Source organism: Motacilla alba, chromosome 21 (assembly GCF_015832195.1).
Source record: "Motacilla alba alba isolate MOTALB_02 chromosome 21, Motacilla_alba_V1.0_pri, whole genome shotgun sequence".
NCBI lineage: Eukaryota > Metazoa > Chordata > Aves > Passeriformes > Motacillidae > Motacilla > Motacilla alba.
The window spans coordinates 3,396,487-3,412,404 of NC_052036.1; the positions used below are offsets into that span (position 1 = coordinate 3,396,487).

A 15,918-nucleotide genomic window follows, 5' to 3' on the forward strand; every position below is an offset into this window, starting at 1 on the left:
AGAGCGCTGCTCGGAGCCGGGATGTGCGGGACACCGCACGCCTCCGTCCCGGCACGGTCTCGGGGGCCGGACCGGCACCTCCCCCGGTGCCGCCCCGGTCCCTCCCATCCCTCCCGGTCCCTCCCATCCCTGCCGCCGCCGCCGCCGCCGCGCTGGCTCCGAGGGGCGCGGGTAGGTGCGGGCGCGGCGGGGTCGGGTCTGGGGGCGCTGCGGAGGGACCGGGGAGCCCGGGGAGGGAGCGGCCCCGCCATCGGGACCGGCACCGGGGCTCCCGGGCAGCCGGTGCGGGCGGCGGAGCCGAACGAGCGCCTTCCGGGGAGGGGACGGCGGGGAGCGGCGGTGCCGTGCCTGCCGAGGCTCTGCGCAGCCGGGCTCGTCCTCCCGCGGCTCTGTCCCCTCTGTCCCCGCGGGTCTCAGCGGACAGCGGTGCCGGGGGGTGGTTGGGTGCAGGGCAGAGGGGTTTGGGTGCTTCCCAGGGCTGTGTCCCGCCGTGCTCCCAGCCCGTTTAGAGCCCTGCCCCCTGGTACCGAGTGACGGTGCCTGTGCCCGTGTGCCACCGCGGGCAGTGACACGGGTGATCCATGCCCTGTGTGGCCACCGAGCCTCCCTCCACGCCAGCGCCGAGAGCTGTGCGTGCTGCGGCCCCAGACCCTCTGGGTTCAGGCCTGTTTATTGCCACCAGGGCTTAGGATGAGCTTCGTCCTCAGGCAGGATGGGGTTAAGAGCGGAATGTGGCGCTCTGCTCGTCCGAGGGACGCTTGGCAGACCTCTGGACACAGAGCATGTGTCCCGCATCCGAGGACAGTGGAATGAGCAGCATCTCTGTCAAACGAGCTGTTGTTGATGGGTCTGTGCTGTCCTCCTGCCAGTCATTCATGCAGGGAAAAGCACGGTCCAGCCTTGGTTTGTTTCCTGGTCTTTGAAAGGGAACAGCTTGGAGATGGCACTGGCACACAATGGGATCTCAGTTGAGGACAGCTAAACCGTAATTTCTCCCGACGTTATGTAATGGGCAGAGGGCATTAAACACTCTGTCTGTTCTGTAGGGGCAGAGGTCTGTAGGTGCATGGTTCTGTGCGTGACACAGGAGGGGATGAGTGACCTTAACCCCACCTGGAAAGCCCCAGGGAGTGGGGCAGGTGTTTTTGTGGGCAGAGTGGTTTGGGGCAGGTACGAGCTTGGAGGAGCACAGTGTTCACGGCCGGGAATTCCACAGCCCGGGGGAGGTGGCATTCAGGAGAGTGCAGACCGGCTGTGGTGGCTGGCAGCACCCCAGAGGGGAATGAGGGGACACGGAGGTGTGGCAGCAGCGGGGCTCAGGGAGGCTCCAGGCCTGCCCAGCTCAGGTCTGAGCCTGCCCGGTGCCTGCGGCAGGGCCTGGCTGCTCCATGGCCTGGCTGCTCCATGGCCTGGCTGCTCCATGGCCTGGCTGCTCCTGGTCCTGGCTGCTCCATGGCTTGGCTGCTCCATGGCCTGGCTGCTCCATGGCCTTGCTGCTCCATGGCCTTGCTGCTCCATGGCCTGGCTGCTCCATGGCCTGGCTGCTCCATGGCCTGGCTTCTCCCAGTCCTGGCTGCTCCTGGTCCTTACTGCTCCCGGGTCTGGCTGCTCCTGGTTCCTGACCACGTCCTGGAGCCCTCGGCCCGGCCGTGGCACACGGGTGGCCCCACAAGGAGCAGGGTAGTGACAGCATCCCCAGTGTATCCATACAGGCACCCTGGGAAGGTGGAGGCCGAGCCCTACACTGTCCCAAAGCTCCTGTGGCTCAGTGTAAATTCCAGCTGCCTTACTGGGAGGTGTTCAGCCACTTGTCTGTCTGTCTGTCCTCCTCAGCTTGCTGCTCCCCCACCCACCGCCATGTCTCGGGGTTCCTCTGGTACCTCGGTGGATGACAAGACCTTGCTCCTGGAGTACCGATGCCACCCCGTGCGGCCGGAGCCCCCCAGCCCGACGTGTGCCCCTGGGAAGCGCAGCCCCACCACGGCTCCCAGTGCCACCCCGCTGTCACCGCTGGGCTCCCCCACCTCGGCCGAGCCCCGCCGCATCGTCCTCAGCACGGACAGCCCTGCCGCGCTGAAGGTGGGAACGCAGCAGCTCATCCCCAAAAGCTTGGCCGTCTCCTCCAAGCCCAAGAACAGCCCCTCCCGGCACCAGAGCTTCGGGGCAAGCCGGGAACCCCTGAGCCCCGACCCAAAGAGGGCGGCCGTCCCCATCCTGGCCCTGGAAGCGGAGGACGAGGATGATGGCGGAGGGGCCCTCAAGCGCAACCTGAGGAACATGTCCTACCGCGCGGCCATGAAGGGGCTGGGGGCTGAGCCGGAGCCAGCCAAGGCCCCTTCTTCACTGAAACCCGTGTCTGAGGATGGCAGCACGCTGCCCGACCGCAGCCCCGGCAGGAGCAAGGTGGGTTTAGCCCCCGCTGTCACCCCTGTCAGGCAGGGTCCTGCTTTCCTGGTGGTGACAGAGGAGCTGCAGGGCCCACAGCTGCAGTCAGTTCTGGTTTGCTGAGCCTGGCGTCGTGACTGGTGCCTTGGGAAGCTCCGTGTCACCAGCAGATGCTGCAGGTCCCTGGAGAGCCCGGGAATAGCTGACATGGTTTTCCTGGGGAGTGGAGCTGGGCGCTTGGCAGGCGGCTGCGGGATGTTTGCAGGGTGGGGCTGGCCGGGAGAGCGGCTCCAGTCGTACACAAACATGGGTGAAGCACGTCTGGGGAAAGGGAGACTCCAGAGCAGGCAAAGTCCAGGTGTGAGAGAGATTTGACAGCAGCAGTGCAAGTACAGAATGGTTCTGAGCGTGACCCTGGTTGTATGGGAGGTGAAAGCTGAGTCACCTGGGTAAGGCAAACAGCCCACACAAAAGCCAGGCTGAAGGAACAGGGTGGTGTGGGCCACTGGCACAGGTAACTCCCCCTTTTCCTGAAGGAGTTTTCCCAGGGCCTCAGAAGTGTGGTAACCACAGCAGGCTCTCCTCTTGCCCTTGCAGAGAACCCTCGGGCGGAAGCGGGTGCAGAAGCGTGGTGGCTCGTTCAAGGACCGTGAGTGCTCCTGTCCCCTGTGCCTCAGCCAAGCAAATCCCTGCAAGGCTTTCCCCACTGTGCTGCTCCCTGTCCGTGGCCATGCCTTTTGTCTCTGTTTCCCTGAGGCAACAGGAGCATTGCTGCCCTGCCTTCCCACTGCTGGGGCTGATAACGCTCCGGTTGCTGCCGTGCTCTCAGATGGATGGCTCCCAGGGAAAATGGGAGAGCTGTGGGAGGCTGTTGGGAGCGGGAGCTGCTGGGTAATCAGTGCAGTGCAAAGTCCAACCTCATCAGGGAGTTTCTGGCCCGGAACTTGTGGCTCGTGGCCAACAGGGCAAGGCAGCCGTGGTGGGAAGGGAAGCCATGAGCTGGGAGAGGCTGCTGTGCTGACCTCGTGTCTTGTCCTCGGCAGAGCCCCGGCTGTATCAGGAGATCCGTGAGAGAGGCCTGAACTCTGTCAGCCATGAATCAGACGAGGACTTGCTGGAGGAGGCCCTGCCAGAGGAGCCGTCCCCTCTGGGTGCTGCTATCGTGGTGCAGAGCTACCGCCCGGCCCAGGTGACCTGGAGCCAGCTCCCAGAGGTAGGGGCAGCAGCCTGGGGGGTCTGAGAGCTCTGAGGGGATAATTCCATGTCATTAGTGCTTGCACTGGGCTGCTCTGGGCTGGCTGGGACACGCAGGGTCTGCCCAGGGCCCTTGGTGCAGGTGGTGCTGCTGTGGTTGGGCTTCACCCACAGCTGAGGGAAGGCAGGTGCTCCTTGCTGGGCTTTCCCTGCAGACTGTGGGGAGGGTAATCTTCATCCAGGGAGGGGCAGCAGCCAGCTGCTGGGAACTGGGTGATGCTGCAGGGGTGGTGAAGGAGTGAGTGGTGATGGGCAGTGGTGGTGGTATGTGGTGGTGTGTGGTGGTTTCTGATGGGTTGTGATGGTTTCTGATGATTTCTGGTGGTTTGTAATGGTTTGTGATGGGTTCCTTTGGTGTGTGGTGGTGTGCTACAGTGTGTGATGGGTTGTGATGGTGTGTTACTGTGTGTAATGGTTTGTGATGGGTTCTGATAGTTTGTAATCATTTGTAATGGTTTGTGATGGTGTGTGATAGTGTGTAATGGTTTCTGATGGTTTGTGATGGGTTGTGATGGTTTGTGCTGGTGTGTCCCAGTGTGTGATGGTTTGGGATGGGCTCTTTTGGTGTGTGCTGGTGTTTCCCAGTGTGTGATGGTTTGGGATGGGCTCTTTTGGTGTGTGCTGGTGTGTCCCAGTGTGTGATGGTTTGGGATGGGTCCCTCTGGTGTGTGCTGGTGTGTCCCAGTGTGTGATGGTTTGGGATGGGTCCCTTTGGTGTGTGCTGGTGGGCTGGGCTGTGGGTGGCTGACACAGCCCCAGACCGCACTAGAGGGCGTGCAAGGACCGTGCTTCCTGCTCATCCACAGGTTCTGGAGTCGGGCATCCTGCAGAGGATCTCCCTCGAGGAGCGCAAGCGGCAGGAGGTGAGAGGGGCCTGGGGTGTGCCCAGGAGCTCAGCGGGACACAAAGGCTGTGGGACACACGTGGCTCTGTCAGGGTTGGCTCCAGGTGGAGCTGGGCTCAGCTCAGCTCATGGTGCTGCTGCAGCACTGGGCAGTGCTGGGAGGGCTCACCTGCACTAATTGGTGGGGAAACAGGCAGCTCCACTGGGTGCTGATGGGAAGGAAAAACATCTTCATGCTATGGCTTTTTAACAACTGGGTGTCCTAACACACACTGGGATTATTGGTATTGGCCAGGTCATGCATGAGGTGACACAGAGAACCAGCATGGAGCCAAGTCATTTCCAGTGGCTTTGTGCCAAAGAGCAGAAATGAGATTTAACAATTATTTCCCAGCTTTGTCCAGTCAGTTTATGCTGTTGCATCTTCCCTGCTTTCTCCAGGCAATGTTTGAGATCATCACTTCTGAGTACTCCTACATGCACAGCCTGGACATCCTGGTGAGCCACTTCATGAGGTCAGAGGAGCTGAAGGAGACCATGACCCAGACAGAGCACCACCACCTCTTCTCCAACATCGGGGACATCCTGACAGTCAGCAGGAGGCAAGTGGGGCCTGGGGCTGGGACCAGGCAGGCCTGGGAGGGGACCCTGAGCCTGGTATTTGTAGTGCTAAACCAGCCATCCCTTGGATTGTTGAAGGTACTCACTGGGAGGTGGGGAGGAAATGCCTTGGGAGCTGTGTCCGTGTGGGAAGGCAGCAGGAGGAGGATGCAGCAGCCCTGGGAATGGCTGTGGGGGTGTTGAGAGCTGGTGGCTTCCTGATGGGGCAGAAAGTAAACCTCATGGAGAGCTGAGGTGGAGGAGGGATCCCGTGCAGGAATGGAGGAAGCGTGTGCCTCTGGGGAAGGCGTGGGTGTCTCAGCTGCTGGAGCTGCCCTGCCAGAAGGGATCCAGGCCCCATCTCCTCTGGGAAAACTGGGGAAAAGCAGCAGTGGGAACATTCAGTTTGTCCAGCCCTGGTGAGTCATGTGGTGAGGTTGTTTAAATTCTCTCCTCAGCTTCTTTGAGGACTTGGAGAAGCGACACCAGGAGCACCTCCTGATCCCTGACATCAGTGACATCGTGGAGGAGCACGCCTCGAAACACTTCAACCCCTACATCAGCTACTGCTCCAATGAAGTCTATCAGCAGAGGACACTGGAGAAGCTGCTGTGAGTACAGGGCTTGGGCTGGCCAAGGAGCTGCCTCTGAGGGGCTCTGGGCTCCAGGAACTGCAGAGGTCCATAGCCCATAGGGACACAGATGGGCCTTGTTCATCTCCAGGCCAAGTCTGAGTCTGTTGTTGGTACATCTGTGGCTTCACCCACCTTTTGGTGGGCTCACCATCTCCCTCTGGGTGCTTTTCCACCGTCTGCTGTGGGATCATTCCCCTTTCTGCCCGGCTGGGCACTCCAAGCCTGGCAGAGCATCCCAGGCAGTGCCATCAGTGCTCTGCATTTCCACTGTGTGGAGAGCTGCTGGAAAATCCTGACAGCTGAAGAACAGAGTTAATGGAGCTTTCTTGTCCTGTTCCAGAACCACAAACCCCTTATTTAAAGAGACCCTGAAACAAATTGAAAGGAAACCAGAGTGTGGAGGCCTGCCAATGATCTCATTTCTCATTCTGCCCATGCAGAGGGTAACACGGCTTCCTCTGCTCTTAGATGTAAGTAGTCACACAGTGGCACTGCTTGGCACCTCTTAAGAGGTGACTCTGCTATTCCCTTTGTTTGCTGAGCTCAGGACAGCCTCTGCTTGGACTTCCAGCCCTCTGGAGCCGGGCCTTGGGTGTGAGCCTGGATGCTCCTGTATTCAGGAGAAGCATTTGGATAACTCTCAGGCACACGGTGGGATTCTTTGGGGGGCCTGTGCAGGGCCAGGAGTTGATCTTAATGGGGCACTCCCAACTCAGCGTATTCTGTGATTTATATCCAGAGCAATCTGCTTCTCTGGGGGTGTCAGGTGTGCAGCTTAAAGCTCTGTGAATAACACTTCATGTCTTGGTGCCACCCATCTGAGCCACCTGAGCTTCTTCTGTGCCGTAGCTGGGTCCCAGGGTGGGGTGGCACAAAACTAGTCAGACAGCCCAGGAGTGGAAAGCAGGTCTTGCATTCTTCATGGAAATCTGCTCTAAATGGCCAAGCTGCTGGATGTGGGATTTTTTCTGCTCCCAGTCTGTGGGGGTTGCAGGGGTGAGGACCAGGGGGTTGCCAGGCACGTATCAGGCATTAAACCCCCAGATTCACAGCTCCCAGCACTGTTAAACCTTCCTTCGACCATTGGGAACAGCTCGATCAACGTGTGGCATCCTGAAATCCTGGGGGAGTGGCTGAAGCTCCCTTCTCTGGGGTGCAATGTCACTAAAGCTTCTTATCTTGGAATTCCAGACCGTCCAGCAAAAAACAAACGCGCGCTCTGCAGCGTACGGAGCTGCCACCCGCGCTGTGAAGGCCATCAGCAAGGTGAGGCCCAGCTGCCAGCCCTCCACCTCTCCTCCTGCCAGCTCAGCCCTCTGGAGCACTGATCCAACGCTGCCATTCTGGCCTCTCACTTCCCTCCCGTCATCAGTTCACTCGAGGCTCCTCTGCTCCAAACAGCTGCTGGATGAACACACCTTTTCCCTTCTCAGCTTTGTCACCTGATCTTGGTTTGTTCTTTTTTCTTGTCCTCTTTTCTTCTTTCCTCTTTGGCCCGTCTTTGTCCTTCCTCAGGCAGCTCTCACCGTGGTTTTTGGGGATTTGGGCAAAGGGCAGTGAATGAAGCAGAGAGGGAAGTGTGGAGCACAGTAGTCACGAGCTGTGCACTGTCTGTGCTCCTGGATCTCATCTCCCTGTGTTTTCCCATCCACTGGTCAGTCACACAGGCCAAAGGGCCACAGAGAACACCAGGACTCTTCCTTTCATCCCCCTGAGGAGCAGCTCTTGGCAGCATATTCCTGCTGCTACCAGTCTATCTTGCTCTCACATCGGAGCAGAGTCCTCCCCTCGGTGTCATTGTCCATCCTCCTGCCTTGAGCTCTTCTCAGATGATTAATTCTTCCTCCTCCTGTTGCTCCTCAGTTCTGGTGCAGGTTCACTTGAGTCCTTCTCCAGGCAGAGCCCGTGTGCTATCTCTCTCCAGGAGAGCATCCCACTGCCTTTTCCCAACCTGGTGTGAAGCCTTTGCCAGGAATTGTCTGTGTGTCCTGCTCAGGGCAGCAGGACAGTCCCTAATGCTGGGGGTGGTGTGGGAGATGGATGGGCTCAGTGTCTGACCCTTCTCCACTTCCCTTGGGATGTTTTTCTCTTCCCAGCTGGTCAAGAGCTGCAATGAGGGAGCTCGGGCTATGGAGAGGACAGAGCAGATGTACACCTTGCAGAAACAGCTGGAATTTGGGAAGAAGAAGGTGAGGTCTTGTGGAAGTGGTGGTGGGAAGTCGTCTAGGGCCTGCTTAGGCAGGTCAGACCCGTGCTGGGAATCCTTCTGGGAAGCCTGGACTAGGGTGTTGGATGCAGGCTGTCGTAATATGACACGAAAAGATGATACGGACACTGCTGCTCTCCAGGTGAACAAAAAGAGGGCCCTTTATTTTCTGACTCCATCATTTATAGTTTTCCAAAAGTGATGGTGGATTGGAGGGTGACAGTGCCACCTCTCCAATGACACTGGACAGACCAAGAGTCCATCAATTCTCTCCTCCTCCATGAAAGAATGCAAAACATAAGTTGTTTACAGAACTGTGTGTGAGGAAGTTTATTACAAGAATGTAAACATCAGAAGGCTTAGCAAAGTCTTAAAAAATCAGGGTGACAGCAGGCAGTTTCTAAAGGGTGTGGTAAAGCCATGACACTGTCACCCACTGCTGGAGTCCAGGGGCTGCATCTCTGGTGTGCTGGAAAGGGATGCACGGCTGCTCCGCCTTCCACCTGCCCCCTGGAAAATCCTTTTAAAAAGACCCTTAAACACATGTGGTGTGTCCATCCCAACCGACCCCAGGGCCACTGCAGGTTCACCTCCTGCCTTGATTTTGCCTGCTGCTGGTGAGGAGGGCAGTGCCTGAGCCCTCTGCCGGCGCTGTTCCAGCCTTTCCCGCTGATCTCGGTGTCCCGGTGGCTGCTGAAGCGGGGGGAGCTGCACCTGCTGCTCTCGGAGGAGGCCGGCATCTTCCGCCGCGGCGCCGGCCGCCTCTGCCACCTCTTCCTCTTCAACGACGTCCTGATCATCACCAAGAAGAAGAGGTGAGGGCCCTGCCTTTCCCTGAAGAACAGCTAGGGGGATTACACCTCAATTTCCCCAGCAGAGAAATCCATGAGATTTCCGTGTTTCCACCTTTGTGAGCTGTCCCTTGTCAGCCAGAAGAGTCCCACCGGTGGCTTTGCCTCGGTGGGTGGGTGGCCAGCATGTCCCCAGAGCCATGTCCCACCCTGGGCATCAGCTCCAGGCTGCTCTGGCAATGCTGCTGAGCCTCCTGTGCCGGGCTGGGAGCTGGGAAGTGGCCCAGACCCCACAGCTGAGGCGCTGATCCCGTCTGTGCCGCAGCGAGGAGAGTTACACGGTCATGAACTACGCCACGCTGGACCAGGTCACCGTGGACAAGGTGGAGAGCTCAGACCCACCCTCCCCTCCTCCTGGCAAGGCTGGGGGGCACCTGCTGCGAGTGGTGCTGGAGAAGGACAGTGAGGGCCGGCGGGAGGAGGTGGTGCTGTCAGCAGAGACGCTGTGAGTGCCGCACTGGGGTTTTGCTCTGGCTCGTGGGATGAACTGGGGATCCTCTGAGGCTTCTGCAGATCTCCCTTTACCCCCACACTCCTCCTCCTGGAAATGGGGATGCACACAGCCTTCTCCCAGGTTCTGTTCCTTCCTCTCTCTTCTATTTCCCATATAATTCCCATATCAGCTTCCCCTGTCCAAGTGAAGCAAAGCACTGGGCCGTGTGTGCCACTTGGGAAGTGTCCTTCCACTGAATAGTCTGCTCAGTCTGACTCCCCTGGAAAGCATTCTTCCTTCTGGGATGTCCCAGCTGCTGCTGCCCACAGGGATGCTGTCCTAAGGCTCTCTCTGTGTTTCCCTCTGGCAGGAGTGACCGGGCCCGCTGGATTGCAGCGCTGATGCACCGGGAGAAGGAAAAGCCTGACCCCACTCCCAAAGGAGGTACCGTGTGCCAGAGGGCAGCCTGGCTCTGCTGGCATTCCCTGTCACACCAGAGCCCAAGGTTTCTGCCTGGTTCTCCTCCACTCCTGCCAATGGAGAGGAAAACCCCACGCCTTGCTCCTTAGGAGTTGCCTCCCATGAAGTTATCAGTCTCAATTGACCTTAAATACATTTCCTGGGAGGCACAGTGGAATTCCAGGAATGCCTTCAGCTGTTGTTAAAGGAGGTTTGACAAGCTTGGAGGGATAAGGGGCAGGGGCAGGAGGGAATGGAGCATGCTGTGCTGGGGAGCACTGGGTGGGCAGCTGGGGGGTCACGGCTGAGCAGGGGGCTGTGCCTGCTCACTGTCCCTGCTGTCCCCTGTCCTGCAGACCTGAGCCAGGTGGAGATCACCCGCGCCTACCTGGCCAAGGAGGCGGATGAGCTGTCCCTGCAGCAGGCAGATGTTGTCCTGGTGCTGGGGGAAGAGGATGGTGAGTGCCAGGGAGCGTGGGGCTGGGTGTGGGGCAGGCTCTGACCTCAGCAGAGCCGGGGCAGGGGGAGCCTTCAGTGATCCCTGGGGACTGGGTTTTAGCAATTGCAGAAGCTTCCAGGAAGCCCTGGCTGCTGGTGAGACCCATGGCACTGGCTGGTGCTGTGTCCCAGCAGGTGACAGTGGCTCCTGGGGGGCTGAGGGAGGTGGCACTGCCAAGGATCTGTGGCCCTTCCTGGCTCTGTCACTAGCACTGTTCTCCCTAGGCTGGTGCTGGGGAGAGCGTTCACAGGATGGGGAGCAGGGCTGGTTCCCCCAGGTTCCACAGCCCTTCCTGGCCCTGTCAGCAGCTCTGTTCTCTCCTAGGCTGGTGCTGGGGGGAGCGCCTGCGGGACGGGGAGCGGGGCTGGTTCCCCCAGGCCTGTGCCCGGCCCATCACGAGCCGCGTGGCCGCCGAGGGCAACGTGCGGCGCATGGAGCGGCTGCGCATCGAGACCGACGTGTAGGGACAGCCCCGAGGGACCCCTCTGCCCCAGAGACCCCCTGACCTCTGCAGACTGAGCCCACAGAGAGGAGGCAGCAGCAGAGCCTTTCTTCTTGAACTGTGCTTGTGTCAGGTGGCAGATCTCATGGGCCAGGACGGGTTTGTGTGGCAGCTGTGACACAGCAGCTCCTTCTGTGAGAGCTGGCACCGGGCACTCCTGGCAGCGCTGGCACTGGTGACCCAGAACAGGCTCCAGGAGCAGCCAAGGGCTTGGCTCAGGTTGGAAAGCTGGAGCTGTTCTGGGCTCTGAAGTGCCTGTGCCACCATCTCCGTCCCTGCTGGCAGCTGGGCCAGCACCTGCTGCACACCTGGCGTGGGGAGAGCACACCCCAGTCAGGCTTTGTTTGGAGCTTGAATCCCTGGACTTGGCTTATTCCTCAGCCCGGTTTTTGCTCCTGTTTCTCTTTTTTCTGTCTCTCCCCCCACAGTAATTCTCGGGCCCTTCGGGCAGAGCCGTGCCCTGCACAGGTGAGGTGGTGCCACACACCTTTTGGTCACTTGATAAAATACTTGATGCCAGAGTTGTTCCCATGGAGTCAGCTCTGGGGCCAGGACTGGGCTATGCTCCAGGCAGAGGGTGAGGCAGGGGCAGGGTGAGGAGCAGTGCTGCAGCTCCCACCTGCCTTTCCCTCCTCCCAGCTGGGGAGGGGGCTCTGCCAGGGCTCAGCCCCTCAAACCCTGTGCAGGAAACATGGCAGCTACAATTTTGAGGTGAGCCAGCCCCACACACTGCCAACTTCTCATTCACTGTTCTGATCAAACTGTTCAACTGTAAATTAAGGTAACAATAAATTCATGGATACCACTGAACCACGTGTTCTCTGCTAGTGGAGAGTGTCCCTGAGCATGACAGCTCCAAGGACATTGTTTTGCCAACCATGAGCCCTAAAATGAAGCTTCATTCTGCTGGTGGCATTGCATGTTCTGACACAAAATGTGCACCTCATGAAACACCCTCCAGAGCCCCTGCCAGCCTGCTGTCACCTAGAGCAGCTGGCAGGTGCATTTGAGTGAGACAGACAAGATAAGTAGAAACTCAGCCAGGCTTTCTGTTTATTTCTTTTAACTGTGGAGAAAGTAACATTCTTCATCAGTGCTAAATTAAAGAAGATCCAAAAAGGGAGACAGTACAAGAAAAGAGGAAGCAAACAAACTGGATTAAGAAATATGAACAGGAAAAGAACATTATATAAAAATACAGGTACAGGGCTTGCTCTGAGCAGCTGCCAGGAGTCATGGAGCTGCAGCTGGAATGGGACAGGATGGATCCATCCCCATGTTTAAGGCTGTTCCCAAGTTCTCCTGGAGCAGGGCCATCGAGGCACAGCATCTCCACTGGCCTCCTCCTCCTCCTCCTGTGCTGCTCGCAGTCACTGGAACCTTCCTCTAACAGCCCAGGAGCTCAAAGGCAAAGGGGAGCCGAGGGATGATTGTCTGGAGATGAGCAGCACCACTGGCAGCACTGCCTGGGCTCCTTTGGCACAAAATCTTCCTGCTCCCTGCTTATCCAACATCCAGCCTCAACAGCACGAGTTTGGTCCTTCACTACAAACTCCTATTAACGTGATTTCTTCACAAGAGAGATAGCTAATGTAAAAAAATACTGTTCAGGAAGGAATAAAATAAGAAAGGAATTAGGCCAAAATGACACGTTCTATACAGATTAAAATAAATTCCATCAGGAAAAGAAAGAATTCTTTTATTATTTTCAGTTGGCCCCTGTGGGAATAATTTAAAGGCCAAGTGCCTGGGCAGGGCTGTGCTGCAGCCTGTGGGGATGGGATGGGATGGGATGGGATGGGATGGGACGGGACGGGACGGGACGGGACGGGACGGGATGGGATGGGATGGGATGGGATGGGATGGGATGGGATGGGATGGGATGGGATGGGACGGGATGGGATCGATGGGATGGGACGGGACGGGATTGGATGGGATCAATGGGATGGGATGGGATCAGTGGGATGGGATGGGATGGGATGGGATGGGATGGGATTGGATGGGATGGGATGGGATGGGATCAGTGGGACGGGACAGGGCTGTCCCTCTTCTCTGCAGAGCTGGGGTTCCTCTGGCAGCGGCTTCACCTGCCCAGGAGCTTTGTGCAAACAGACAAAGGGGGCCCTGGGTCCTGACCAGGGTGATGTGGTGACACTGGAGTGTTGACATGCAGGTGGCCAGCTCCTGACTATGACTGGCATGGCAAAATAACTCAGGATTCAGGGCTGGGAGAGGCCATTCCAACTGGGATTTGCCTTGACCAGATGAGCCAGCTCTTTGTCTCCATCCATGCAGAATCTCTGACTGCCACACTCGATTTAGGCTTCTTTCTTCTTGCAGCAAGTGACATGGGCAGCACCATGGGCTGGCAAATTCCTGGGCCATGGGCTGGCAAATTCCTGGCTTGAAGAACGGGCTCCAGGCCCCTGACAAGCTTGTCCAGCACAGCCTGTTGTGTCAGGAGGCACCAGCTCTGCAGGTGAGTGCTGGAGCCCTGCGTGTTTTCCCCTGGCAAATGGTCATTTACAGTAAAACACCATGGAAAATCTAAATTTAAAAAAAATAAATTCAAGTGAGGTGGTGCATCCACAGGGGGCCCAGTCTCAGGAGAGCTGGGCACTGTCAGCCATCAGTCCTGACAACACTGTGGTGCAGCTTCCCATAAATATTGATGCATAAATACCTGATTTGGACCACGACTTCAGCCCCCTCCCCAAGCCCAGCACCCAAAAGTTGAAGGCCAGCAATGTGTCACAAGCTGTCAAAGTCCACCGTCCCCTGAGCAGAGTTGATCCCTCCTGAACTGGTCACCTGGTCTCTGGCCAGAGGCACGCCCTGGTGTGGGCACAGCACACGTGTCCTCAGGGCCAGCCCGCGCTGGCACAGTGAACTGGTTATACTGGGCGCTTCAGCCTCACTCAGACACCCCAAAAGCAGCACCTGGGGGCGTCAGGAGATGAGAGCTGCTCATGTGGCTCAAAAATGAGTTCATTACAGGTCATTGCCTTCTTCAGGCGGCTGCTTGGTGAAACCAAGGGAGTGCTGCCAGAGCAGGAGCTACTTCTCTGCTGGCCAGAGCTCCTCCAGGGGTGCTGGTGGCCTGGTGGGTGGCAGGGACTGCGAGGCTGGAAGGGAAGACAGGACAGGTCCAGGACAGGTCAGTCCTTGCTGTGGGCAGCCCTGCTGCAGGGCTGTCCCTCCACACCGCTGCCCTGCCTGGAGGCACATTCCCTCCCCGTTCCTCCACCCCATTCTCCTCCCCACTGGGAGCTGGGAGCACTGGTCCCAGTCTGTGGGTTTGGGTCAGACCCTCCTGCCCCCCACCCAGAACCCACAGGGGTCACTCTGAGCCCACAGGTTTGGGCAGAGATGAGGAGTGTGGGGGTTCCACTGTGCTTGGTGCACAGGATCAACGTTCCAGCTCATGCTCAGAGTGGGATTTGTGCCCTGGCTGTTCCAGGGGCACATTTATGGCCAGGCTGCTAAACACCTTCGATTCTGAGACTTCACAAACCTCCCTGGTGGCTGCAGTGACAGCAAACAGGTGACACCAACCGAGGGGCCAGGGAAGAGGCAGGTGCTGCCCTAAGTGACTGGACTGAGCTGATGTACTGCTCCCAAACCCACCCCCTGGCACAGCACCCACACCCTGAGCCCAGGCGCAGCCTCCCCGCGGGTTCTGCCCCGTTGTCCCTCCCGTGCCCTCACCTTCCCGGCAGGTGGGTCCCGTGTGGCCGTTCAGGCACAGGCACTGCCCATTGCGGGCGTTGCAGTAGGAGCTGCTGGGGGCACACTGGCATGCCAGGCGGCACTCGGGGCCGAACTGGGTAGGCTGGCAGTCTGCAGAGGGCACAGAGCTGCTCAGGATGCTGCCCGTGGCAGCAGCGAGCAGCAAGAGGCTCAGAGCTCTCCCGGGATGCTGCAGGAGAGGGCAGAGAGCTTTTTGCTGTGGTGACACAGGGCACCGGAGCATCCCCAGGCCACCAGGACGTCCCCTCAGCCTTTGATCCTCAGCCTTTTGGCCTTTTGACCTTTTGATTTGTCAGTCTGAACACACGGGCTCTGGAGGCTGGGGGAGAATTTTCATTCAGATCTGACTGTGTTCAGGGGCCAGAGAGGTGAGTGCCACTGTCACTGTCATATTTTCTGGACAAATCCCCTTGCCCAGGATTCTTCTCCTGGGAAGCTGAGAAACCTCAGAGAAAAAGGAAAACAATAATTATCTGATTCGCTTCTCCTGTGTTTTGCTGCTGTGGAATGTGTTTGGAGATTGTTTACCCACAGGTGGTTGTTCCATTGGTTTCATGTGAATTGTTTTGACTCAATGACCAATCAGGGCCAAGCTGTGTCAGGACTCTGGAAAGAGTTTTCATTATCTTTTTAGCCTTCTGTAAGTATCCTTTCTGTATTCTTTAGTATAGTTTAGTATAGTATTCTTTAATATAATATAGTATCATCAAACAATAAATTAGCCTTCTGAGAACATGGAGTCAGATTCATCATTCCTCCCTTTGTCTGGGAACCCCGCAAATACAATGTGCCACTGCCCCTCTCGCCCTGTGAGGTGACACACACCAGAAAAAAGCCTCTCCCAGCTTCCTGGCACCAAACCCCCGTCACACAGCCCCGTTCCTCCCCTGCCCAGCCGGGGCTCAGCTCACCTGCAGCACACGTGGGGCCGGTTTTGCCCGGGGGGCAGAGGCAGCGCCCCGTGACCGGGTCGCAGGGGACATCGCTGGGGCAGTCGCAGAGATGCTGGCACCCCTCGCCGTACGTCCCTTCCTTGCAGCCTGTGTGAGACACGGAATACAGCCCCTGGCCTGTGTGCCCGGCCCTCGGGGGCCCCCCGGGAAGGGCGAGGAGGAGGACAGGGGTACCTGTGTGACAGCGCTCGCCCCGCAGCCCCGGGGGACAGCGGCAGCGCCCGGTGGCGGGGTCACAGCCTGCCCCGTGCTCGCAGTCACAGCGCTGCTGGCAGCCCTCTCCGTGGAACCCCGGGGGACAGCCTGGGAGGGAAAAGCTCATTAGAGAGTGGGTGAGCAGAACTCTGCAGCAGAGCCTGGGCCAGCCCGGCAGGGAGGAGCAGAGAGCCCGACTTGGGCCCGACTTGGGCCCGATTTGTGCCTGGCGCTCCAAGCCCACGTTCAGCTCCACGTTCAGCTCAGTACCCAACACCACTGGGGACCTGTGTGCCTTGTGAGGGCACCGCTGTGCCCGCGGGGTCACGCAGGGATCAGAAATCACCTTCGG

The 15,918-nt window shown here is 58.4% G+C and overlaps 2 protein-coding genes across 4 annotated transcripts in view; one reads left to right on the forward strand and one right to left on the reverse strand.

Annotated features, from left to right (window-relative positions):
• Positions 1-126: 126 nt before the first annotated feature.
• ARHGEF16 (Rho guanine nucleotide exchange factor 16) lies at positions 127-12,530 on the forward strand. Its single transcript, XM_038160047.1, has 15 exons — positions 127-171; positions 1,834-2,403; positions 2,983-3,034; positions 3,429-3,598; positions 4,446-4,502; positions 4,925-5,085; positions 5,542-5,694; positions 6,059-6,188; positions 6,910-6,984; positions 7,815-7,907; positions 8,585-8,739; positions 9,041-9,220; positions 9,579-9,652; positions 10,024-10,125; positions 10,491-12,530. Exons 2-15 carry the CDS (start codon positions 1,858-1,860, stop codon positions 10,628-10,630), a joined length of 2,088 nt encoding a protein of 695 aa, XP_038015975.1. The 5' UTR covers positions 127-171; positions 1,834-1,857; the 3' UTR covers positions 10,631-12,530.
• A 111-nt stretch (positions 12,531-12,641) lies between these two features.
• The window catches only part of MEGF6 (multiple EGF like domains 6), a 91,774-nt gene continuing 88,497 nt past the window's right edge, over positions 12,642-15,918 (reverse strand). For all 3 annotated transcript variants that reach the window (XM_038159974.1, XM_038159975.1, XM_038159976.1), the window contains 4 exons: positions 15,546-15,674; positions 15,330-15,458; positions 14,377-14,508; positions 12,642-13,793 (listed from right to left, as the gene is read on the reverse strand). In XM_038159974.1, the coding sequence (XP_038015902.1) occupies positions 13,726-13,793; positions 14,377-14,508; positions 15,330-15,458; positions 15,546-15,674 (458 nt within the window). In that variant the 3' untranslated portion in view covers positions 12,642-13,725. The remainder of the gene's footprint in view (positions 13,794-14,376; positions 14,509-15,329; positions 15,459-15,545; positions 15,675-15,918) is intronic.